A 27,255-nucleotide genomic window follows, 5' to 3' on the forward strand; every position below is an offset into this window, starting at 1 on the left:
AGAACTACTAAATTCAATCTGCCTCCGCATGATATAGGATGAGTCTTTAAAGATTTTTAAACTCGGGCTGATTATTAAAATTGTAGTAATTATCTGAAGGTTTAGGTTCGATCTATTATTAACTACTTGTTAGCTGCAATTTCATCTGCGCTATTTTGGGTTTCTGAAAATTTTGCAGGAGCACTTTAATTTCCTCGGAAAAAATAAATCCTATCACCATCACAAAGTTGAAAACTATTTTAGCTATTGCTTTTTCAAATTTAGACTTCAATTTGTCTTATCTTTTAACCACTTCCAAAATACGTCTTGGAATCAACAGTTAAAACTTTGGGACTTTGGGATTTATATCTATAAGTTCTTAGAAAAATCATCGTAGTGTAACTAGGTCATAACGACTTGCTCTGTGGATGCTGACATTCTTGATAATGAGATGATCATCAAATGATGATACCGTTGTCGTTTTGTCACACATTAGACACAGCGAGAGAATTAGAGCGTAATAAGAATGCTTTGAAGAAACTCACTTCGTATAATAAACCTTGACATTCGCAGTTCTGTGTGTCAAGTGACATGACGTTAGAGAACTTCCATTCCCAAATGGGAGTCGTACCGAAGCAACTTGTAGACAGGTTGGTGTAAATTATAGATGCTTTTTCTTAATATTGATGTAAAATCCCGATTTAATAACAAATAAAGAAGATCGATTCGCGGGTTGGAATTTTGGCAAGCAGCAGGAACTCTTTTCGATTGCTTTAAAAGATTAAATTATTAATGAGTAATTTAATTATACCGTTAAAAAAAGTAACGGATCGATCGTAAGTTGGCGAACGAATAAAAAGTAAATAATGTAGTTTATTTAATAGGCTTATTATTAAATAGGTATGCAGAATACCCAGGACCTGTGCATGAACAACCAATGTATTATCCATACGAACCGTCTCCGACATCTCATGGTCATATTAGTCACATATCATTGGGTTCTAAACAGTAAGTACCTAGTTCATAATATTAATGTACTAATTTATTCTGGAGCACAGCTTACCTAATGTCTAGCACGTTTTTTTTTTTAAATATAATCTAGTTAGAAAATTGTTATATTAAAAAAAACTGTGTGTTACTAATAAATATACAAAAAATTATGAGACCAAAATCTCCTAAACATAACAGTTGCCGAGATATTTACTATGAAAGTGATACACTCTTTATCAGTGAATAATCGAAAATTTAATTAACTGTACAAAACTGACTCTGAGTAATTCGTTCATATAAGTCTAGATTTACCTTATTCCTAACAGACCAATGGAAGTATCCTAAAAAATCAAAACATAATCTGAAAATTATCAAATAATCAACCGTCAAAGTCAATCCTGATAGTATACCCACAAAATAATGGTTTGCCATAAAACAATGTTTCAGAACGCATTCATACGCTTAAATGGGGCTTCGTATCAAAATGGTAACTGGCGCCAGCAGTACAACTTTGAAGGTTTATATTTCAGACAACTGGCATCTTGAGATTTTATCTTATACAATTCTAGTTTGTCTTTTTTAGCTATTGATTTAAACATGTTTAGTAAATTTGAAAAATATTCAAAATCCTTCATTTTTGTAATCGTCCTAATATATGAAGACCTAGTAAGACAGCTAGCTGCTCGAATACAGAAACGACTCTTAGATGAAATAAAACTAAAAATATTTATAAAAAATATCAATGAACGTGAAGAGCATACAGCGCCGTGAAAATAGAGCAGTCATTACTCATAGGCTTACCTTAAGTCTTACCTTCATCCTTCATCCTCCCACTGATTGTAATAAAATTACTATGTAGTGGGCAGTACAAGGTCCGCTGGTCTTTAATTTCGCCGTGAGATAATGAATAAAACCCTTAACTCAACTCCTTAAGGCAAATAACACGAACTGGTATCGTGTTATTTGACTTTAAGGAGCTCCGATGTATGCCTTCCAAGATCTTTCCCAGTCCAGCTCAGCACGTCTTGGTTTAAAGTTAAGGAAAATTAGTAGTTTTGTAATTGTAACAACCAATACAAAACTTCAATCGCCACACTCATCCTATGGGATTTTGTGGAGTTCTCTGGTATATCCATAAACTTTAAAGTGAACCACTTTAAAGCTATAAAGTTTTCATTTAACCCAAAGTAAAAATAATTATATAAAAGAGTTCTTAAAAAAATAGTTATGCCTCAACAAATATATTACATGCAGAAGAAATGAAGAACTCCTCTTTTTTTATTTGGATTTCGGTTCGAAATAAAAGTTTTCGAAGATCAAAATTTCCAATGTCAAAATGTTACCAATAAATTACGTAGTATATCATATATCCTCTGAGTAAAACAAACGTTTTCTAAAATTGAGTAGTTTGACTGTGTATTACTATATAATTCATAGGACTTCCAAATCCAACACAAGTGCCGGAACGAGATGTTTATGTACTCTTAGAGCCAATTGACACTAAGAAATAAACTTTACCCGCTCTCTGTCGAGAAAATATGAAAAATAAACTACAACACAAAATAGTGTTGATTGCTATACAGAATATATATTTCCCGTGAACAAATTTGACTACGCCAATTACTATCAAAATTTTGTGATCTCGTATTTTTTACATAAAACCAACCACATTAACTTCGCAAAAGATCAGAATTTTGATAGAGAATTATGGTCATCTAAGCATCAGCTGTTATATGCTGCGGGTAAATCTCTCCAAGCGTGCTCGAGCGGTTTTTTTATAAACTAAGGTATACAATTTTATCTGCATCCACTAAAAAAATAATTGACGAAAACGCTTCAGATTTCACGGCGATTTATGAAGAATAATCGCTAAAAAAAATACGCAATTAAACAATTGTTTTTTTTTTTATTTCGTTGTTTTATGTCTAATTTCTTTTTTAGCCACTTCAGCGGTGGAAGCCATAAAAACAATGCAGCCATGTCAGCTTTAACGCTACTGGCCTTTCTTTTTTTCCTCCATATTCTACAACAATGCTTAAGAGAACATATGACTTCGCTCAGTACACCACAGGTAATGATAATGACCGGCGGTAAGGAGGGCGAGGAAACCATACGCCGAGTATCAAATTTAAAAGTTGATAAAAGCGGTCTGTCGGAAACGGAAGACAAACGAAATAACGCATTTAATCCAGATGACACAACTGAATCATCAAAGGATGACAAAGAAAAAGTATTTACGAAAATTACTTCATCCGAAAACGCACCGTGGAAAAAGTTTCAAAACAATCGACACAACTTCAAAAACGATTATAAATCCGAAATCTCCGAGTTGTATTAGAGAACATAAAAAACGCAACCTGTGATTTCAACAAATCTTATCTTAAGATAAATTATAACACACATTTAGGTCAAATAAAGAACACACATAAGAAAAATAAAGAGCCATTTTATTCAGAAACTAATTTATTAAGTGCGTAGTTATATACAATTTTTTTTAGAAGAATACCTTAACGGCATCGCCTCATAAAGTATTAGAAATATTTAAAACTTTGATGCACACTAAACCAAGCCGGTCAAACATGTCTTCTCATTCAGCAAAGAACATTGTGAGTTTACTACTTTTTACAATTTCACTACTTGATGATGTGAAAAATTATCAAAATAGAAAACTAGGAAAGTACATATGGTATAAGTATTTATGTCACAATTTACCATAGAGTCTACGTTGACTTTTTTATCGTCTTACACCAGTGACCCAGTCACACAGTCAAAAATTTTCATAGTTTGGTATATAAAAAGGATCAGAGTGCGGTTCGGCAGCTGTATCAGTTTAGTCAATTGCGGTCGTTTTATGAAGCAGCAGACATTTTCGTATAGTCTGATAAGCAGCTTCCTTTGAGTCCAGAAATAGGTAAATATTTTATTTCTTTGTCACTGTTGTATGGAACTTCAATTATTTTTAATATGGCTTAGTAAATGTAGATCGAATAGATTAATAAACACTCGATTTTGTAAGATATAAGACAGATATGTAACGCACGCAATGTCCAAAATTATCCAATTAAAAATAACTATTTTAATGGACAATTGTTTCTTATTAGAAAGTTAGTAAAATCTAAATAGCTTAGCACTTACAAAGTTCAGCAGTATCTTGATGTAATTGATTTAAAATAAGAATCAAGACCAAATAAATAATATAAGGTATGGTTTTCTATGGATGATTAAATTCGTATCCAAACACGCATAATATTAGCTACTCTACGATTTTTGGAAACTAAGTGATATTTGCGGTTTTCTTTTCCTCACACTTGGAGCTTCCATTAAAATGATTGTGTTAATTATTTCGTACTAAGCGAAAATAACTTCATAACTTTTCAATAAAGTTATTTAATCGTAATTTTAGTCGACTGTAGCTCCAGATGAAGGCATAAATGTTTACATTCGACTGAAATTACAATGGAATTCTCAATAGCCGAGACCGGACAATCCAATGTCGTGTCCCAGTGAATAATGACAATAGATCGGTTGTTGAAAGATTACGTTCCTGACAGGTCGTAATTTGAATATGACGAATATTTTGGGATAACAGTTGTTTTATTATTTATATATCCTTTATATCAACTTAGTATTATTTCGTGTTAAATTTCATGTTAAATAAATACGATAATATCATTTTAGCAATTCATACTGCGCTGTTACAACGGTATGTCAACTGTTTTTTATTGCTGTAAATGACCAACTGTCAGACGCCATGAAGGCATCCTTTCAGCGGCCGGATTATAACTCATACTAACTATATTATATCAGACAAGCAAAAAAAACTATATTTCGTCTTTTTTATTAGAGTAGATTTATCAGACCAATGATGATATATGATATCATTCAGGCAAGTAACACTCAAGAGTAGTAGTAGTAGACATATTCACGAATTCACACTGAAAGCTTCTTAATAGTTCTAACACTAAGAACGTCTAACTCGTTCGATATATTTAGTCTGAGTGAGTGCACTGGATCCCATAGTGGGGTCAGTCATTCGTTGCCAGTCCGTCTGGCCAACTACGAAACCGATAGCTCGCATCTTCTCTTGTTCTCTTCTTTCTTCTAAGTCGGCCCATCGTACCTGTTTTAATTACAATATGATAAAACCCCAGCATGTAGTAAATAATACACTTACCACCAACACAATTTAAAAACAAAAAATGAAAAGTTTTTAAATTATTTAGAAATAAATTAACACATTATTTGTGAACGTAAGAATCGTTTCAGGTTTTTTTAACAATGATGAAACGTGACAGCCACGTGATCAAATAAAAATTAACACGCTAAAGACGTGTTTCATAAGAACACAAGTTTCTTACCACTTCTTTTATTTATTGTACTCGATATAAATCGATAATTGTAAAGAAAATAAAAATTCATATTTCAAGTCGTACGTTTATCTTTTTGACGCAAAAAAGAGTCAATATTTCCAAAGGGAAATTCAACCTTAAATATACGCGCGGGGTATTTTTGGGTAAATCTTTAAATCATTATAAAATATAAACATAGCAGGGTAATTTTTGTATAAAAAGCGTTTTAACATATAGTTTATACTTACAGTTTTCTTTCCTGGTTTGGACACATTAGGTTTCCATTCGTCTAGCTGTAGGTAGTCTTCCATAGAGAGCTGCGACGGGCGAAGAGGTTTGCTGGTGCCGTCGAGACGCGCTGCAACAATTAATGCTCATGATTAATGTAAAATAATGTCATATACTCTACAGCAGTGTACAATGATTACTTTATTATGTATGCTTGTTACGAAATCCGCAGAAAAGCAGAAACAATATTTATTTTTAATCCTCATGGCGATTTTATATAATATTGACATACTATTATCCTATTCTGGTAATATTATATTTCTTTAGGTTTTAAGGAATATTTTATTGTGGGAAAGTTAAATTATTGGGGACAAAATGTTGGATAAAATAGGTAGGGTTTAAAAGTATAACCAATAACCTACCTAGTTGGGCAGCGTCGTCCATTTTCTCCCATTTCGACGTAAAACTACTATCGACCTGTAGTGGAACAGCTTAGGAACTTTAGTTACGATGCTGAAATAAATATTATTAGCCTAGCCTAACAGGGGTAAAAATAAGAAGATAAATGAACACAAAATACTTTTTTAAGTAAGGTTGAAATCAATGTAGCTATTTTTTTAAATCTCTCTTTATCAAAACTTTCAATATCTAAAATCGTTCTTGGTAAACTTTTTTCTTTATATTTCGGTTCTGAAATTTTTCAGACGTTTGGTTTGCAACAGTTGTTTGTGTTGGTTGCGCTAATCTTATGATGAAGGGATATGAGAACGCTAATGGAATCTGGTAAGACAGTTGTGTGACTGATGTGACTTCCTTAAGACAGTGTAAACACTAATGGCCGTTTTCACTAACTACGAACAAGCTAATGCCTAAGTAAGTATCTAACACCTAATCTAAGGAGATTTCTGGTCATACATTTACATTTCGCCAATCGATTTTCACTAGGAAACTCATATAACCTAATTTGTCTATGAATCCTGCCACAAGTTGTCGTATTTTGTTTATATTATCATGTTTCCGTTTTCGTGTTATTAAAATAATAGAATTTATCTAATTCCATTCAAATGCCAGTTTAGGCCACCCCACATTACGCACCGCACATACGGTGTCGTAACTTCGTTAGTCATCATTTATGAAATTGGTGAAACATTTTTTTCTCTAGGCATCACCTAAATCATTAGGCATCCGATTTAAGCGGTTTCCTAGGTTTAGTGAATACGGGCATAAGTTACGCATTTCATCCATCCAATAAGTACGCGTGTCAAATTTCTTGGCGGGTACTTTACAGGTGCTGCTAATATTTTTACTCATAATATAGGTCCGCACGTAGACTCCTTCAAACTCGTTGGCGTTCTCACCTCAACGACGTCTGCGTCCTCCATGGTTACGTCCTCTGCGTCCTCCATTTGAACTTCGCGTATGGACGCATTCTGTAAAAGTGTTGTCGCGTCCAGCTGTATGTGGTGGGCGGGCGTCCGGTAAAACCTACTTTTTATATCTTCGATATCCTTTAAAGACCTGTTATGTATGTTCCTCTTGTAACAGGTCTGCGTATCCGCCTCCATTGTGCACACGTAAACCTGAGATTTTCAATGAATTGGATATTTTTAATAGGATTTAAAATAAATAAATTTTTAAAAACAACAAGAAATTATTCAACAATACAAAAAGACTTCTGAAATAAATTAGCAACTAAAATGTTAATCATTCTCTATATGCTACAACTAGCTTCGAGTCGGAAAAAAAAGAAACTACTATACTATACTATAAGTAGGCGTAAAATATTAATGCTTCTAATAAAAGTTAGTTTAATATCAAGACAATCCTAAATAATTAAACATTGCCCGCACTCAGGCAACAATATTATCAATATACAGAATATTGTCAATTACATTGCCGATGTTAAGACGTTAATTTCTAGTGTATGATTTTTATTAAAACTATATTATTATGGCAACTTACAAAAAATTACTATGTTTTTGCTCAAAAATTGTATCTTAAATCAATAATAAAAGCATCATGCTCTAATATATTTACTGTGGTTATGTCAACTATTTATTATTTTTAATTAACTACGAAGGTTGGTTATACATTCTTTCGGAATAGGATAACTTACTTGAAATCCTTTTTGCTTTCCGAAACTCCAAATTTCTGCATAGCTCTTCAATTGATCATTTATGGCGTCAAATATTAAAAATGTGAAGAAACCATCATTCAAACTCCTCTTGAAAGCTCTTCTTAAGGAGTTCATGTAATTTTCTACCTGGGTCTCGTCATATTCATACTTAAGTGAAGGTTTTTTTGTCTGAAAACATAATATTGTAACAACAGTTTAAAAACCAATGATGCACCGATGGTGGCCCACTGACACGCATTGCAAGACCGTTGTGGGTCATAACTCCTGAGATAAAAGTTTTAGTATAGTCTATATTATTTTCCATCTTATCAATTAGCACTTTGCTAAAACTCAAGTTGATTGGTTTATTGGTTGCTTAATCAGGGCGTGAAGGAAGGACAAACAAACAAGCACTATATTATGAAAAATAAGCTGCATTTGCTATACTCCGCGAAAAGCAGGAGAATCTGTATGGTGTTATTTATAATTTCTTCAATCCTTATACTCCACACCAAACAGATCGTCGGCAGTATACCCTCAACGCACGTTTCGCTCCGAAACCTCCGCATCCTCAGATGTTGAATTTACAATGAATAATTGTTAAGTTTATAGAACATGGATTGCCGCAAAGTAACGCCTGCTTCTATCCAATATACAAAAATATTTGTATCCAATTTACGTCTGCAAGTACTCCAACTGGCTGTATCATTAATTATGCAACTGACAAGACTTACAATTTTTCCAGTAATAGGATCTTTTTCCTCTTTTTCACTTTCATGCATAAAATAATCATCAATGGACATAATCCTCACTGTAACACCCTGCTCTGCTTCCTTATCTCTTATTAATTTGGCCAAATATGATTTGCCGCTACCAGGGACACCTGAAAACACAAAACTTTCAACAACATTCAACAGAAATCCAATATAGGCAGACCACCTCCACATAAAGAATTGAACCTCCGAGAACATTATGTTTTAATTCATTAATTACATTGGTTTTACATTCCTATTTCATGTAACTGGTATGTGGTGATAGGAAATAAATTACATTGTGTTTTAAAACATATTGAACATTGACAAATTGTATTTTAGGGAATTACAAAAACAGACTATAATTTTGCACATTTAGGTGCAAAATTATAAAGGAAAACTAAAGCCGTAAGTAACGGAGGAATCAACGGTACTATATTTATTTGTGTATATATACTTATTTGTCAATTATACATTGTTTAAAAGTTAAAAAAATAATGTATGTGATTTACCTCTGAGAATAATAATAATTTTCGCCGGTCTGATATCACGTCCAGGAGGTTCTAGGAGATCATCAATCATCACTACATGTCTAAGACCTTGACTTTGTGCTGGATCTTCCTTAGAGTCCTTCGTTTTTTTTGAACCAAAACTGTCATTTGAATCGTTTTCCCTGCTATGCCCTCTTTTACGAATATCCTTATCACGACTTCGACTACGGTTCCAACTCATGTCTCTTCTGTCAAATCTATCTCTTACTGGATCTCGTCCAAAATTCTTGTCCCGCCCATTATCCCTTTCTCTAAGTAAATCTCTATCTCTACCAAAGTCTCGGCCTCTACTCACATCCATTTCCCGATCCATATCTCTATCCCTCCCTGGATCCCTATCCCTACGGAAATCGCGTTCTCGACCGAAATCCTTATCGCGTTCTAGATCTCGCTCTATCCCCAAATCTCTTTCCGTAAACCTGTCTCTCCCATACCCTATGTCTCTAAGTCGTTCATTGTCACCTGTTCTATCTCTACGTTCAAAATCTTGGCGTCTTAATCTATCACGGTCATCATATCTTCTATCGTCTACCCTTCTATCGTAAAACTCACTAAACCTATTTGGCACATTAGATCGATCTTTAAAGTCATCCCTCGCTGATCCTCTGTCATAATCTCTTGAGAAAAGCCGTTCAGAACTCCAAACGTCACGGTCAGTGGTTCTTGGTTTTCTTGAAAATAATTCATCCACTTCCTTCTCGAAGTCTTTTTTTATATCATTATCACCATCTTTTGACTTATGATCGTAATCAAACATTTGGACCGGTTCAATGAAGTCCCGAGCTAAAAACAAAAAAAAATTATGTAATGTTTTGTAGTAATTTTTTTGTCAGTCTGTTTTATGAATTTCAAATACTAATTCCTGTACATTATAGCCCCCAGCCCTTTAAAAAGCATTGTAATGGTGGTGCAAAGTTTCTCCCGGACTGATTTGTCCCTTAATTTTACCAGCAGACAAAGCACTGTATACGTATCTATCTATACAGTCATACTTAGATGATTGTTATTTCAACTATACAACTATTTCGCTATACAACTCTTACGCAGTTCTTTTAGTGCATAGAGTACTTTGTAGTAAGAAAAATAATTTATAACAATACTTAGATATTGTTGAAAAAAAACTGCAATCATCATTATATCATTTATGAAATCCCTAATTTATAAAATTATTTTTAGAATAAATAATATATTATTATTTATAAAATTGTCTTTTTTTGAATCTATTCATAAGAGATTATCGTACCTAATCGTAAACAATTTATTAAAAATTATCCGAAGTAATTATTGTTTATATTTTATATTTCTTGGATAACCACCAAATGGTGATTTACATTGTGCATTTGACCCAACCAACCCATATTGAAACCAACCTGTATTTGATTTAATTCTCAGTTAACATCGATGAAGCCACAGTACAAAGAGCCAAAAAAAATTAAGAAGGAATTGTATCTTCTAAATTTTCGGTACGGATTGGAATTAAATTTGGCATGCATGTAGCCTTTGACAGGGAAAATAACATAGGCTACCTTTGAATGTCGATTGGTTAAGTAGTTCCCCAGGGAAAATTGAAAATTGTTTACGAGCTAAGCCGCTGGCAGACCGCTATACTATGGAAAAGGACATGTACTTTATAAATCGATCTCTGAAATAGTTCCCGCGGTAAGATTAAAAATTGTTAACGAGCGTGCAGTAAAAACCTTAATCCACGCGAATGAATTCATACTAATATTATAATTGCTATGTTCGGCTCAACTAATGCACACATCCTGATGAAACTTGGCACTTATATAGCTTGCATCCTGGAAATGGTCACACGTACACGGCTACACAGCTAAACAAAAATTGGCGAAATCGTGCATAAAGAGAGCTATTCCATAGCATTCTGGTGAAAGACTAAAGATACTTTTATACCGGGAAAACGAATGTCTCCCAACGGGAATATTAAAAAACCCCGAAACAATGCCGACGAAGTCGAGTGCAAAAATAGTTTTCACAATGAACATTAAGCCAAATTTTGCCATAATCTGTAAAAACCTGGCAAATCTGTATCGCGCTTCTCTTTGATGTCCATTGGCGGGCGCAGTGGATCAACCCAGGGGGTGGCTGGTCCCCCAAGGTGGAAATCTCGACCAGGTATGAGCCTAGCGTGGTTTGGCGGTGAATCTTCCGCTGCTGGACTGCGGAGGCGGGGAGTTAATTGACCGGTCATCCCCAATGAAAGATTTGTTTCCCATGCAAGTATGGGACTAGTGAGCCAGAGTGATGGATGGACCCCTGCCTGTTCCACCGTCAGCGATTGAAGGCTGGAGGCGGAAGGCTTTTTCTCCTCCACCGCTCTTGCTTCTAGTACCTTCGGAGGACTTATGGGTGATGGATACTGACATGCCGTTATTCCCGCATGTCTCTAACTCGCAAAACTAGGTATTTAGTACCCTTGATGGGTCTGCTTCAGCGGATATCCCAGCAGCATCGTAGATTTGTGTGAAAGCGTTTGCTTGGTTCCGTGAGTAAGAACACAGTGAGGCTTTAATACAAATTTTGACTAATAGTGAATGCTGTGTGCGCGGTTTGAATCCTAATTGATACCCATCTAAGACATGAGTACAAGAGGACAAGAGGACATGGCACAGCACACTTTGGCGGTCCTCTCGCTCCCAACTATCATTGAAGCGATGGTGCGAAGCGAGACTGCGTGAAATATGTCTTGCGAGAAGTATATATCCTCAAAGAAGGCAGCGGAGCGAGAGAGGGAAGTCCTAGCAACCAAAAGCCGGCCTAAACGCGACGGCCTTTAGGAGTTCGTCGTACAAAGATTAAAGTATACAATGTACAGATTTGTTGGGTTAGTGTGGATTATACCAAAATTTTGTTTACATTGATGACCTTTAACTTTAGCCTTTGACTTAGGCTTAAAGACATTTATTTCTCAAAAAAAAAAAAAAACACAATAGTTGTTCACTTACATCAAGAACACTTAATAGAGAAAATAAGTTTAATGTTTCTAATTTAACATGGACTTCTAAATAACACCTGCTTCTATCCAATATTATCATTGTTTTAATTACCTTTCAATCTTAGAGGCTTATGATCATATTCAACTGTGATTGATGGATTAAACAGTGGTTCATCAAGCCATTTTGGTTTTACTGGCTGAATCGAAGGGTTCTGCTGGTTTAGTTCCTTTTTTTCAATTCCACCATGAGGATAATCATTATTACTTTGCTGTGGAGGAAAATTTTGTAATAGTGGTCTTGGGTGTGGCATATTGGGCCTGAAAGTGGACTTATTGAGATTTGGAAGGGGCATATTGGGTGTTGGTGAGGGTATATTGGGTCTTGGAGTAGGCATGTTTTGTCTTGAAGGGAGCAAATTGGTACTTGGTGGTGGTATATTGGATCTAAATTGTGGAAAATCTCCTCTCTGGGGCATATTTTGGTTGGCAAATTGATTTTGTCTGTTATAATATTGACCTTGCTGTGCATTATACATCTGATATTCAGTATCATCAAAAGAATTAACATGTGATCCTGGTTCTTGGGAATTTTGGTAGTTGTTCATATTATTCTGTTGCCTGTATGGCACATTTTGAGGTTGATCATTGTTGTCATTATTGTAAGAATTACTATTTGTATTCCACTGATTTGCCTGCATCATATTCCAACCTTCTCTGTAAGATCCACCTAGACTAGCTTCATCAGTATAAGGTGGTTTTTGGTTAGCCATCATTGATAAAATATTCATTATTTTCTCGTCTCCAAGGATATTATTTATACCTTTTGAAATTTTAGAATAGTCAGGAACTGCAGGATTTTGCTGTTGCGGTGGCAAGTCTTCAGTTATGTCAATTACCTCTTGCTTATTAGATTTATCAACTTCTGGCACTAAGTCCAAGCCTGGTATGTTTTTAGAAGATTTACTAGCAGGCATAAAACTAGAATTCACTTGTGGTGCAGATTTATACTCAGCATCCAAATTCTGATAAGCATCGTAATTTCTGTCTTTGGGATCCACTGATCTATTATTATCATTCCTCTTATATGCTTGGTGGGGGGCGTTATTATGTTGCTCATATTGGGATGGTTTGTTATTTGAATAGCTTGATTGTACATTAATATTTTTATTTTGTACATTTGATTGGACATTTGTTTGCTTAATAGGTGTGTAATTAGTTACAGTTGTATTTGATGGAGTAGGAATAGCATTTATTTTATTATTACCTGTTTTTGTGGTTGTGGATGCAGGTTGCACATTGCCCATAAGATTATCCCTCTTAATCTTCATCAGCTGACGGCGCTCCAGCAACTGTGCGCGACATGCTTCAAACTTCTGCTCATATTCCCTGTAGGCTTGCTTGTCAGGGTGGTTTACATTCTCTTTTTTCCATTTCTCAATCTCCTCTTCCCACTTTTGAAATTGGATGTCGAATGATTTTTCCTCCTCTGCAAGCATCCTGAGGGCCTCTGAATTGACTCCTTGAGTAGACTGCTTCTCTGAGTGTGGATCTGCTATATAGGACCTGTTTTGATTGTTACCTGTTGTGGTGTTACCGTTGTTGCAGTCCGGTTGGGTACTCTTGAGAGGTTTTACAGTTGATGCACTGGAGACAGCCTTCACTACTGCACTGCCATATAAGGGTTGATCATTTTCATGAGGTGGTGGAGGGGGTGGCTTGTCTGGGGGTGGAACTGGTGGTGGTACTGCAACTGCTGCTACAGGTTGAAATCCAGCCAGAGCCTGTAAACCTTGCAAGTGTTTTGCATACTGGAACAAAAATTAATGTTGAATAGACACAGGCATTAATGAGTAAGTACTATGTTCATGGTATACATTGAATATTATATTATTTGCTAGTCTTCTACAACCAAACTTAACTATACAGTGTAATTTCTAGTAATTATTAGAATAAGCATAACATCTCCCTATTCCTCGTAACTATGCTGTTTTGGATCTGTGTGGTTTTGGATGTAAAAAATTGCAGCACACAGATTTGTTTGGTTGTCAAGCTTTATAGCAATTTTTAAATATTGGTGACCAGATTCATCTTTGTGTGCTATTAATGTGTACCAACCTCCCTACTAATGTTTAAATCGAACAAAACAATATGCATACTTATTAATGCATTTAAAGTACTATCAATTTTTGAGGATAAAACTTATTCTGCAAATTATTCCATTTTTTTTATAGATCTGGTATACTAAGTAGCATAGGCCACTGATCAGTCCATAAACCTGCAGGAAAATCCAATGCTCTGTCACAGCATGATTGATGGAACCAACAAAAACACTAGCATATATATTTTCTATTATCTGAAAAATATTGAAATGACTTATTTTTTGATACCACATACTGACTTCTTGTTGATAGAAAGGCTACAACACTGTACACTCAACTAAAATTGGATAAATTACTCCATATTAAAGATTCAGGGCTCAGCTATATGGATAATCTACAAATATATCCATGTTATAAAAATATTAAAATTACCTCTCCGCCGATTTGATTTTGCCATTGGGCGTACTGGTGTTGCCATTGTGACCATTGCTGCCAATTCTGCTGTTGCATGAGCGCCCACTGCTCCTGCGTATAGGATCCCATCATATCAGCCGTCATACCGATACCGGGGTTCCATTGACCCGAATTTGGCATCGACCACGCCATGTTCAATGTTAATACTAAAGTCTCAAAAAATATTTTAATTTATACTGAGGCAGAGTGGTTTTAATTATCCGCAATGATAGGAGATGTCTGAAATAAGTTTTGACCACAGGTTTGACTTTTCACAACACGACGGCCATTTTGTTTTAAGTAAAGTTGACGCTTTACAGTTCACGCTAGTGTCGCTACTAGCTACTTGCTAGTTGCTAGCATAGAATTTCTACAATGCGGTCTTTAAGTAGTGATGTATGATAAATCTGTGGATATCGACAATTAATAAAAATGTGTATGCCTATGTCTATAGGCCAATTGCAAATAAAATGGCCTGTGGTCATAGCTATAAACTTAATAATTATATTCTTTTTGGTCCTAGAAAGCAAGAAAGAAACTATTAAATAAATAATTTCTTACACAAACCAATTTTACGTACAAAAATAGCATAACAGTATGTGAAGATATGTTCACCACTTAAAAAAATTATTTTGTGCATTTTTTTCATTGGTTTTCCAATAGTAATTATATTATTCGAATTGATTAATTTTAAAATTACTGTGCACTGCAATAGTGAGTACTTACTCGTAATATACTTAATGTTTGGGTACAAAAATAAATCACAAAAAGAAAGTATTTGCGTTATACTTTGAAACACACCTATTCCATGGTTTTTCTACGTTTTCACAATTGGCTTTATGACTGCCTCTGTATGATTATTTTAAGTAATATTTCTTTTGGCGCTTTATGAACGTCAGATTTAATTTTTCTAAATGAAAAGAAGTTGCGCGTGGCACTGCATGAAACTAGTCTCTAATGATATTTATTTTAAATAGGTATCATTATTTTATTTAATGATAACTTTTGATTTATTAACTTTTCCCCACTAACTAAATATGTACATAATACTTTGTCTTTGAAACCTTCAAAGACAAAGTATTATGTACCTATTTAGTTTCGCAATTTGAGTAATAAATCTTTGTATTAGAGTTAAAATTAATACCATAATACGAATATATCCAACGATAGTTTCTACTGGCAATATTATTAAATTTTAAAATGCTACAATTCCTTGCTTTTTTTGTGTACATATTTTTTTGAGTAAATGAAATACATAATCCATAGTTTTTCTAGGGCATGTAAATAATGAATTTTAGAGGCAACGTTTTGCTTTAGATTAGATTATTACATTATTTTCTTAAAGGATTACTTTTTTTTTTTTCAACTGCCTGTGTGATTCTTTATAAATCAACTTTCTTTTGCTAAAGAATTTGGTTATGGTTGGCAGATTCGGAACCTATTTAGTACAAACATTTGTTATGTACATTGTTTGTTTTTCCCGAATGGGCTCCGAAACTACTAAACAAAACTCATATTGGATACTAAAGATTCATTTTAACTTTTCTCATTATAATTAAACGTGTAGAAATATAGATATTGTACAGAAATGTGTTATGAATTTAAATGTTATTAATTTTAAGGATTTATACGTAAAACTGTGATAAACACAAAACAAGTCTTAAGTACGCATATACATTTACGTACGCATATACATATACATTTACACATGTTTTTATTTTTCTTTTTAAAGCGATGAATTTTCATGAAATACTAATAAAACGTTATTATTCTGAAAATAAAATAATTTTCCCGCTAAGTAAGATTTTCGAATTGTTGTTCGACTAATCAAGTGTTTAATTTCAAAAATATCAGAGTTAATTTTTAACAAAAAGAAAGATTATGTTCTTTTTAGCTTATCGATAATTAATACATAATGCTACGAAACGTCAGCCCAACACTAATAAGACGCCATTTTTGCGTGAATTTGGTAGAATTTGAGTTGATTGTTGAGTGTCGTTTGTGTATTTACTTTAGTTTTCTATTGAATATATTAATTGCTAGCGTTTAAAAAACACTAATTCAGCATGAAATGTAGATCATAAATTCATTCAATTAAGCAGTAAGCACAGTTATACTATAACTTCTGTGAAAACGGCTGCGCGGGAAATGTGGATAAAGTCTTCTCGATAAAACAATTCAATTGAGAAAATTGTGTTTGTTACATAAATTATTAATATGATTTCGTACAGAGGACGAGAGGGGCGGAGGGGAAAGGGTTTTAAAATGACCAGACATTTAGAACGCTTGTATAAAGAAGGCAAATGCCGTGACTGTTCAGTGGTGGTGACGCGAATGGACTTTGCAAAGATTCTAGGTAAATTCACTAAAGTAAAAATCCAATATGAAAGTAGTTCTTCACCAAAGACACAGAAGACGCCGCAGGTTAACAAATCGGAAGCACAAGTTCCAAACACAAGGTTAAAAAATAACGAAAACGGCATGGTAATGTTCCACAGGAACGCCTATAATCCGCATCCAGCAAAAGTTTTAGCTAACACAAGAAAACATACAAACAACAAGGTTGCATCACCACATACTATATTGAAGGAAATTAACATCTTTAAAAATGCAATTCCGGTGAAAAACAGAAATAACAACTATAGTAACATCCACAATGGAAAACAATATGCTATTATATTTAATGATCCTACAAATAAGGATAGCAACAACAATATAAATATTGAGTTGACTCTATCAGATTTGCTACCGAAGGTTAACAAAGATATTTTACCATCCGAGGAATGGTGTATAGACTATTTTCCAAAAAAAGATGAGCCCAAAAATGATAAAGTTTATGATCGTATAGCTGCCGAACTCGAAGACCTCATGTATAATGAGAAACCTGAAGTCAAGTTAATCAAAGCTGAGTCCACGGAGAATAAGGTAGATGAATTCCCATCAATAATGGACATCCTAAATGATAATGTTACACCTGAAAGTAATTCTGAACATAAAAACCAAAACAATAATATGGAGTTGAAAGATGCCTTGGAATCTAATGATGTTGAAGCAATGCTGCTTGGTAAGACAGTCAAAAGTAAAGTTGAAACGCCTATGGATGTTGAAAATACAGATGTTAATAAACTAATTGCTGATGTTGTCCAGTTTAGTACCAGCTCTGAGTCTACTATAAAAGAACTACCCGTTGCACCTGAGGTAGAAAATCCCCATAGTCCCTCAATATTAGATGAGACGCTTCAAAAAGGTATTGAAGAACAGTTACCAAATCCGCATTTACAAATTAATAAAAATATTATTAATAGCCAAAACTCTGATGTATATGCATCCAAAAATGGAAAACAAAGTGATTCAAATATTTTTTCATCCTTAAAGTTGGAGGATGTTACACATGTTATATTTAAAAAAGTAGTCAGTGGGAATTGTATAAAGTCTGTTACATGTCCTAGAAATTTTAAATATTCCATAGAGTTAGAAGAGAAATCTGTTGAGTTTTTAGGTGCTCCCAAATATATTACAAGCTTAGAAGACTTACAGGTACTATTACAAATAGTGAACGAAACAGACTTAAGAAGTTTATATGTTGTTTATTGACTCTTTCATTTAATGCTTATATTCAAACGTTTTTCTATGACATCTCACTATGATCAAATTATTGAAAAGTGCAATATCACCTTTCAACGAATTGATTGGCGGAAGTACTCCAGTACTCAAATAAGATCCACTTTAAGAAGTCAGTAAAATATTCTTGAATATAGGTGTTAAGCAGGATAAAATACCTTATCATTGTAATTTCTAAAGAACAAGTTGACATTATGAGAAAATCAATCTTCCTATAATTTATAGGGCCTATATATAGTTTTAATGAAATATTATTATTAATAGCCTATATTTTGTTTTAATGAAATATTCATATATTTCATTAAGTAAATATTTGTTATTAATATATTATATTTGATAAAAATATAATAACTATATTTAAATGTAAGTTACTGAAAGCCTTGAGTAAATAATATATTATGGATAGAAAAACATTTATTACTTTTAGTCATTTGAATACAAGTTTATTACATAAATTCATTAACAAAAGTACCAGACAATTCAAAATAAAAATCCCAACAAAATAGTTTCATTCCTTGTATCTAAAATGCATTATTTATAAAATTATACAAGCACTGTATAATATTTTCTTCTCCAAATGCATTTTAAATAAAATATAATAGCTCTATATTCTTGAACTTATTTTTCTTTTCTAAATTGAATGCAAAAACATGGTTATATCAATCACAAATAATATTATATTAAAAAGATTTATTTAATAAAGCTCATTATGTAGCTTCATATTTTATTAATCAACTACCAGTAGGGATACCATGAGTTTTGCAATCATTTACTTTTACATTTGTGTAGAATGCTCCCTATGACTTCAGTTATATACAATGTTTCCTAAAAAGTTTTGCAAATACTTTTACAATGTTAATACACATTTTAATATGTCCCCACTTTTAGTAGGGTCATTTTGACATGTCCTAATTTTTTGTACAATGTTTTGTTTTGTATTTTGTCTCAAATACAATGAGTCGTTAACGTAATCTAACAGCACCATGCAACATAATTTACTTTAGCAAATTATAAATATTAATTTTAGGAGTTGACTATGTACTTTCTCATATGCTATGTAAAGATCTGAAATCCACTCCTTTGCATCTACTAAGTCTTGCCCCCCAATTGCTACGCCATTTTCCGGCAGTGATTACGTTTAAGGAATCACGCTGTATAAATATTAAATCTAAAGAAGAATAATAATTTTTCCATACAAACTAATTGCAAACACTCAGCAAAGCAGTGCTTACTTATGACTACCCTATCGAAGTTAAAAGACGCAGACTTAAAAACCAAGTTAGGTACCTACGTGCAACCGCGCCGCGTAAACCGCGTGTCTCTGGCGGCCGGGTGCTGGCGTAGTGGGCGTGGCGGCCGCGACGTTATTCTGTCTCAGGTTTGGTGAGACTAGCTGTTGTTATTATTTTATCAAGTACTTACTAACAGCTGGCAGGCCGACATCAAAAGCTGATGAGTTAGTAGATGTTATCATAGTACGTAGTTGATGAACAATCATTTATGTACACTTTAAACAGATTTCACTAAGTTTTTTGTTCCTACACCTTCATGACAAATTATTAGGGTCCCATTAAATCAAAATGCATAAACAATAAGAAATTTAAACAAAAAGTTTTTTTTTTAAATTCGCATTAATTACGTACATAAATAACAAAAATTTTATTATTGTTTCTATTGAATTATATGACGAAACAAATTTAATAGTTAATTTGTTCTTTACATTCTTTTTCATTTAATATAACGGAACCAATAGTTTTAAAAATAATCTCTTAAAAAAGCAGCAAACTCTCTGTCGGCGGCGCAGCGTCCTCTGTCGATAATTCCGACTGCAATTCGAAGAGTAGACCTTTCCTGAAGCCTCAACAATCGCACACGAACTTGCGCACCATGATCGTGTCGATCCATTTCACAGTTCGCATATTATTTGCATTCGTTCAAACCTCTGTCTCCCTGAGGAGGTTGTGGCTTCGAATCCCGAGCTATGACTATGATTCACCTTTGACTTCTCAGTCTTGTGCGTTTTAGCAAACCGAATGGCACTTGCTAAGCCCACCAACTCCCACTTGACCAGCATGGTGGGCTGTGTTTTTTATTAATATATATTTCCAACCGCAAATTCTCTACCTATCTAGCTTTTACAACATATACTAACCTAGTATTACACAAAACACTGAACTTACCGTGTTAACATTGATTTAATAACATCCGAACATCGTAAACATCATCATCGCGGTGACACATATTCAACTTCCCATATTTCTTTTGTTTTTCTGGCATTCTACATTTGAATGTTAGTATGAGTAGAATAGTTATTATGTCTATGTCTAGTCTATGATCATAAATTGTTCAAACAAAAGTATTCAATCATTAACAAAATTCAATTTATAATATTCTGGGTAGGCTGTAACGTATACGTCACCGCGCTCATCGGCGGAATGATTTTCGGGTCACGTGACTGTGCCAGACGTCACAAGGTGCTTTAAAGGAATATATGAAATACATATATCATTAGATTATTACACTATTTTAGTGATTCCTTGTTGAGTACTGTCAGCATGCCTATTCGCGCGCGTCTAAACAGGGCTAAGTCTTATGAATGTGCCTATACCGATCAATTTTTTTTCCACATATTTCACATCGGATAAGTCACGGGGACAGATAAAAATGTACCTTTACAGGTAAAGGTACATTTTCATTTACACGTATATATGCCTTAAACAAATCTAGAATGGAGTCTAGGATAGAAGAGGGAACACCTATTAAATAAATATATACACAGTAAACACATTAAATATTTAAAAGAGGATAGCAATAACATTCTTAAACATGACAATTTAGTTGGGAAATCGGCTGTGAGATTGTTTTGGAAAGCTCAGAATGATAGCGACGATAACAATGTCTTCTAATGAGACTATGTTATTATTAGCTTAACTTATTCAATGTGAGACTAACTTGTATCATGCCCAAAAATTATACGCTAAGATTGCTGCGATATTCACAATTTTCGCAAACGGCATTTGCATTATGAGATGAAAAGTCTCAATTAATTGTTTCCGAAGTGTAGTCATACGAAATTCTTATAAGAATAGATGACACGCTCAATGAGGAGACAAAAACACGGAACAACATGTTGGCTATCTTTGGTCAGTATTGCCATACTTTTGCCTTTTAAATGTTCAAGTTATTTGTTTTGTAAATTGTTTGTACTTCCTATGCCAGGTATTATTATTAGAGCAACATAATATGCTTTTAACATTATTGAAAAGATTCTATATTTCTATATATGAATAGCAATTATATAAAATTGTTTGAATTCATTAACTATGTAAGACTAAAACTGGTAAAATTATAATGCGCCATAGCTCACATAAGTGGTGATTATATTCTCTTTGTTAAAGCTATTTCCTAAATATAGATTGTCTGCTTTGATGACCGTTTAATAGTTAATTCTGAGGTTACATATTATAGTCTGTGGGACCTGTGCTTACGTTCACCTTCATTAATCATTGTTCTTAGCGTTCGCCGCATTAAAAGTCCTCTTTTGTGCCTATTAAACTTGATTCGCTTTTAATAAAGATCTAAAATAAACATTATATAATAACACACTAATGTTTCATGTTTTATACTTATTCATCCATTACCACCCTCAATAGGCAAGGCTTTCAAACTGCGTTTTGCGTATTATGAACAATACACACGTAAGTTAAAGTTAAAGTTGTTCATAATAGATTTGCTGTTTATTTAGTATACCGTTAGTTTTATTTATATATCTATCCTATAATCACCTATTGTCCTTGCTTAAATGGGAATGGAATTCCGCAAAGAAATTCCTGCCTTTATTGTATATTTCCTAAAAAAAAAATATTTTATATTCTAGCTAATTAAGTTCCTTATTTTCATAGCATTGTAATTTAAGCTCAAGGAGAAGAAAAAAATGTATTAATGAATCAATAACAAACACGATTAAATATGCTTTATATTTAAAAAATCTAGATTATCAAACGACTGAATAGGCTCGTCAATCGTAAATGAGAAAATCGCAGAACAACATCGGTGAAGATTTCATTTAGGTTGGATCGTTTAATTTAATTATAGATGCAGGAAGGCCCAAAAAGTGTGGATATGAAAAAATAGTAGGTATCGATTTATTTTTAAAAAGATATAGTTATTGTTAATTATATATGTAAAAAAAATCATAGCCAAGGAAAAAATACAACTTTTATACGTTTTGTTGTATTTCAGTAGCGATAACTAAGTTTAGGAATTAATGTAGCGTATTTTATGTCTTCATCTGGGATTAAATTCACGTACTCACTTATAACACGCAAATAGACAGCGCAAGTGTGTTGCTCATAGACGGGACCAGAGGATAAATGCAAAATGTTTTTGAACAAGACTATAGGTACATTTAATTATAGAAACATATTAAATTCATGATTTAATCTAGGTACATACCAAATGAACATTTGATACATGACATGTCATGTAATTTGACAGATATTATCACACTTCATCCTAGATTTCAGTTCTGCACCCTGATGATTTAAGTCAGGTTAAATCTTTATTGCACGAAGATTAGCAGCAGGATTACTATGTATCTCAATAGAAAGTTGCCACCAAATAACATGTTATATCCATATTTTGCATTCTCTAAGCTAGTTTCTAACTGAGTCAATTTCATTAGCAGATACAATGCCGTAATGTATAAAAATGGTTAGGGCTTAATTTGATAGCCACTTTTTATAGTGGCTATCCGAATTGGATGTTAACTGAGATACAGAATAACCCTGTAGAGCGAAGCGAAATACATCACTACCAATAAAACCATTTCACATGAGCTTCATCAATGGTTTTGTTTTAAATTTACTTGGGAATAGTAATACAAAGAATCCATGTTACAGTTCAATTATATAGTTGGTTATTTCGATAAGAGTCGCATTAAATGTTTTCATTAGTAATTAATTTATTTGAGGATCTGAAAAGTTACGGTTATCAAGGCAACACAATGTAAACGTATGTTTATATATAAAATTTCGACTTTCTATTTAAGAATCCCAACGAGAAGATATGGTAAAAAAATTACTGGTTTAACCTGGTTTCTTACCATGGAAATGGGGTCTATCACTGTAACTAAACTTAGTCAGTAATTATTTGTATGTTACTTTGTTTATTAAATAATGATAAAAAAATGGCTATATTGTATAGATAGTTTAAACTTGTCTATTTCTATGGATCGTATCTATAAATTTTATATTTTTATTGTTGTGTTTAAACGTTCCGAGAGTTTGGAGAGAATATTAAATGCCTGGATTTGAATCTGCTTCACTCCGGCAATCGTGGACCCGAGTGCTTTGCCTATCAAGCAACGCTTAACGATATTATTGTAAACCTTTTAATCAGCCTTATAGCGAATATGTCATTAGCAAAACCGTCAGGACGCGATTTTTTGGTAACTGATAGTAGACTTACTATATTATTTAAAATTCATTAGTAAAAATAATCATCTCATTACAAATCATTGTATTACAAATACCAGAAAATGTTATTGATAATGTTTATTTATGTATTTCTTATGCATAAATAAACATTATCAATAACATTTTCTTTATCTCATAATGATTAGTTAATAAATCGGTAAGATGATAATTGTTTAGCTTGTATTCGTGTTTATAAGATGTATCAAAGCTTCCCAACCTGGGCGCCGTATAGTAAAGAGGTGGCCCGCGAGGCGCTCTTTCTGTACTTCAAAAAAAATCAAGAAAAATATTTTTTGATAGTTTTTGTGCAGTAGTGACAGCCTGTCTCTGACTTTGTGTGAAAAAATGTGTGGTGGTCACCAAGTTCTGCTATATCATTCTTGGGCTATTCATTTCTTAATTCTATGTTAAAATTAATTATGGTTTTATTAGTTTCATAATTAGGATGTTTAATTTTTGGTATATCTGCGTAACTAACAAGTACCTATCAATTTTAACTAGCTAGGTTAGGGTGTGGGTGCTGTGACAAATTTCTTAACTTGTGAATGCGCCGCTGGTTTAATAAGGTTGGGCACCTCTGACCTTGAGCTTGTGAGGTATTTAAATTATACTTTAACAGCACCTTATTAATTTCATTTATTTTAATTTAAGTTATATTTGCTTAGATACTAAAGATATAATAAATTGTTTTCCTAAAAAATAAAATAACATGATTTACTTAAATAAAGAGTATTTAGATATATATAAATGTTTTATTTCAACTCCCACTAACTTCAGTTCATCGTAAATAGATTTTTTCACAGAGTTACATAATCGTATTGCTTAGTAAATGGAATATATTTTTCAGGATAACTTGTTTGTGTTCCTTCTAGTGTTACGGTCAAAGTAGCATATTCACAAGCAGCACCAATTAGTTGATGAAATGGTTGGTTTTTGAAATTAACAAGGAGACTAGCCAACGCACCAACAAAAGCATCCCCGGCGCCCTGTAATATAAATAAGTTTTCAATATTTTTGTGATTATTAAACTTACAAAGTCAAAATTTATAAATAGTTTGCATACTGTGGTGTCCACTGCTGCCACTTTATTACTTGAAACATGAATACATTCCCCTGTATTTTTCGAGGAGTAGGCTGCACCTTTCGCTCCTAATGTTATTATTGCCATTTTACACCCACTTTGTAATAATATTTCAAGTGCACTTTTAATATTGCTAAAAAAAAAAAAACATATTATGTAGGTATAGTCGCCAAATATAAAACAAAATTAGGCAGCGAGTCCATGGAACCTTGAATCTGTCAATTCTAAGTGGGTTCAGTTTAACTACCGTGTGGAATTAGTTGTTCATCATGTTCGACTATCTATCTTTATTGTACGCCAATCAATCAATTGAAATCATTTATCGTATCAGAAAACAATAGAATAAACAATCATCAAGTTTGAAGTAGGTGATATTTTTGTATTCTTTATACCTTGTCGACTCCATGAAATATTATATTATGTTTAGTTGTACTTACGAAACATTGACATCAAAATTAACAATTTGTGAAGCTTCAGGTTCATTTACGCACAAAATTGTACAATAAGGCAGAATTGTTTCAATGTGTGCCCTAGCAGGAGCAGCATTCAGTAATTTAATCTGAAAGTCGTGTAAAAATTAAACCATTGCATTTTTGAACACTTAGAAAATAATAAAGTATACCTTCTAATGTAGATTCTGTTTAACACACTAAAATATGCATAGTGCTGTCCTTTTTACTCTGCACCTATCCACTATACAAGGATAACGCAATATTTGGACGTGTCAAGTTAATTTCGTTCAGAGATTTACGTACAATTGGCACCATTATCATAACTATTGGGCTTACTAACTAACTACACTTACTCCGTCATTTAATTTAAATGCTTCTAAAGTAGTTTCATATGGAGTCTCTAATTGTCCGATAAGAACATCAGCCTTCTTTATCAATTCTTTAGCATAATCTACATCAGATTTGCTAAGATGCTCATTAGCACCAGGAACTATAACAATTTGGTTCTCTCCATTATCAGCTACTGTTATTTGAGCAATTCCAGTAGTAGTATTTTTCGTCACATAAGCATTAGTTACATCTACTCCCACATGTTTTAAGTGTTCTTTATATTTCTCAGCCCATTGGTCATCACCCACCTTTAAAAAAAGTAGTAAGTGATTAATGTGCATGATTTATATATGTATATTATTTAAGCCGTGACAGATTGACTGACTGTGAAAGTAAACTCATGAAAATATATGTCTTTTTCAAAAGTCCATCCTAATGGGCATGAAACGGGGGACAAGAGTAGTATAACGGTCTATTTTTTTTAAATAAGGGCATGATTTAGATTTCTTTACAATATAATTGTAAAGTTGTTTCGAATAGTAAAGACTTAAATTATGGATGAAATTTTGTTCTTCATTATTATCTTGCGTCGCATGCATCAGACAAACAACAATAAAACCTACTCTACAAATTATATAAACATTGCCACCCGTTTTGGCTGCAGCAACACTTTGATTAGCACCCTTTCCTCCGAAACTTGTTGTGAACTTCTTGCCAATAAGCGTCTCGCCAGGTGTAGGAAGTCTAGCTGAATATCTGCAATTACAAAATATCGGCGTGGCAAATTAGTTTAAAATAACCTTTTCTCCATTCTGTGAAACTTTTAAAGTAATTAGGAAGATGATTGTATGCACATCAAAAAACCTAAAACTCTCAAGATGCGAAACTACGTGGATGCTTACTGAAAACTATTTTTTAAATTATTATAATGTTCACTTAACCATGAAAATTCAAATGATGAAGAAAGAGTTCTATTATAGCAATATTTTTATATTATTACGCATAAAATATTTTTTAAATACTGTTTTAGCCCGTTATTCGAATTTGATGGCAGGCTATTCGGCTATATTTAAATGTTTGTATTTATTTAAAAAATACTTTAACCAGACAATTTTATGAAAGGCCTACGTTTAACATTGACTGCAACATAGGAAGTACCTAACCTTTTTATCTTTATTCCAACCATCATACCTACTCCAAATACGTCATTAGATTTTTATTTTATTTTTTATTTGTCTTTATATAGTAATATTATCTACAATCATTCTACGAATGAAGCTACTACGTGGGAATATGACTACATGTCTTGTAGGTTATGTTAAATTTCAACAAAGATTAAAATTGTAAAGTAAATATCACTTACGCTGAGAGTTCCGAAAATAATAAAAAAATAGCCTATAAAGATTTAAAATACTGTAATAAGTTATAAAAATTCACATACGTTGTAAAGTCTATACTGCAAGAACCAACAACGACAATTTTGGATTTAAATTTATTTTCGGACTGCATTTTATAGTAATGATATAAAAAAGCTAGTTTTAATAAAACCACACGATACGCGAAGTTATTTATTTTACTAAAAACGAAAGACTGCTGCTGCAATTTTCACTGAGATAAGCGTTACGAATGTTCCATGTTTCCACGATTCGTAAACACTTTAAGGTCGGTTCACATCTTTCAGTCCGATAAGGCACAGATTATTACACGATATGGATACCAAACTTCGCCGACGCGGGCCAACCCGATATCGGTACCTACCGATTACCTACGAGACGTGAGACAGTGGCCTGAACCCTTAGTGGCGATGAAGCTATGCGCCGCACC

The 27,255-nt window shown here is 33.3% G+C and overlaps 4 protein-coding genes across 6 annotated transcripts; 2 read left to right on the forward strand and 2 right to left on the reverse strand.

The window, feature by feature from the left end:
* The first annotated feature begins 570 nt into the window (after positions 1-570).
* On the forward strand, positions 571-3,307 carry LOC120631758. Its single transcript, XM_039901437.1, has 3 exons — positions 571-629; positions 880-987; positions 2,911-3,307. The coding sequence occupies exons 1-3, from the start codon at positions 571-573 to the stop codon at positions 3,305-3,307; spliced, it is 564 nt and encodes a 187-aa protein (XP_039757371.1).
* A 90-nt stretch (positions 3,308-3,397) lies between these two features.
* On the reverse strand, positions 3,398-14,794 carry LOC120631362 (YLP motif-containing protein 1-like). 3 transcript variants are annotated; one of them, XM_039900887.1, is made up of 9 exons: positions 14,450-14,794; positions 13,183-13,726; positions 8,927-9,748; positions 8,397-8,545; positions 7,663-7,851; positions 6,905-7,126; positions 5,969-6,023; positions 5,567-5,676; positions 3,398-5,089 (listed from the first exon to the last, which is right to left on the reverse strand). In XM_039900887.1, the coding sequence occupies exons 1-9, from the start codon at positions 14,621-14,623 to the stop codon at positions 4,931-4,933; spliced, it is 2,424 nt and encodes an 807-aa protein (XP_039756821.1). In that variant the 5' UTR covers positions 14,624-14,794; the 3' UTR covers positions 3,398-4,930. The 3 variants fall into 3 exon arrangements, with proteins under 3 accessions (XP_039756821.1, XP_039756819.1, XP_039756820.1); XM_039900885.1 differs by having other exon boundaries at positions 12,031-13,726; XM_039900886.1 differs by lacking the exon at positions 5,969-6,023 and having other exon boundaries at positions 4,959-5,089; positions 12,031-13,726.
* A 1,635-nt stretch (positions 14,795-16,429) lies between these two features.
* LOC120631631 (transcription factor mef2A-like) lies at positions 16,430-18,348 on the forward strand. Its single transcript, XM_039901286.1, has one exon. It carries the CDS (start codon positions 16,688-16,690, stop codon positions 18,062-18,064), a length of 1,377 nt encoding a protein of 458 aa, XP_039757220.1. The 5' UTR covers positions 16,430-16,687; the 3' UTR covers positions 18,065-18,348.
* A 5,952-nt stretch (positions 18,349-24,300) lies between these two features.
* Positions 24,301-27,136, reverse strand: LOC120631711 (ribokinase-like). Its single transcript, XM_039901392.1, has 6 exons — positions 26,873-27,136; positions 26,055-26,187; positions 25,455-25,739; positions 25,087-25,208; positions 24,632-24,782; positions 24,301-24,554 (listed from the first exon to the last, which is right to left on the reverse strand). Exons 1-6 carry the CDS (start codon positions 26,938-26,940, stop codon positions 24,366-24,368), a joined length of 948 nt encoding a protein of 315 aa, XP_039757326.1. The 5' UTR covers positions 26,941-27,136; the 3' UTR covers positions 24,301-24,365.
* Between the last annotated feature and the right edge of the window lie 119 nt (positions 27,137-27,255).

The sequence above is a fragment of the Pararge aegeria genome, chromosome 18, assembly GCF_905163445.1.
Source record: "Pararge aegeria chromosome 18, ilParAegt1.1, whole genome shotgun sequence".
NCBI lineage: Eukaryota > Metazoa > Arthropoda > Insecta > Lepidoptera > Nymphalidae > Pararge > Pararge aegeria.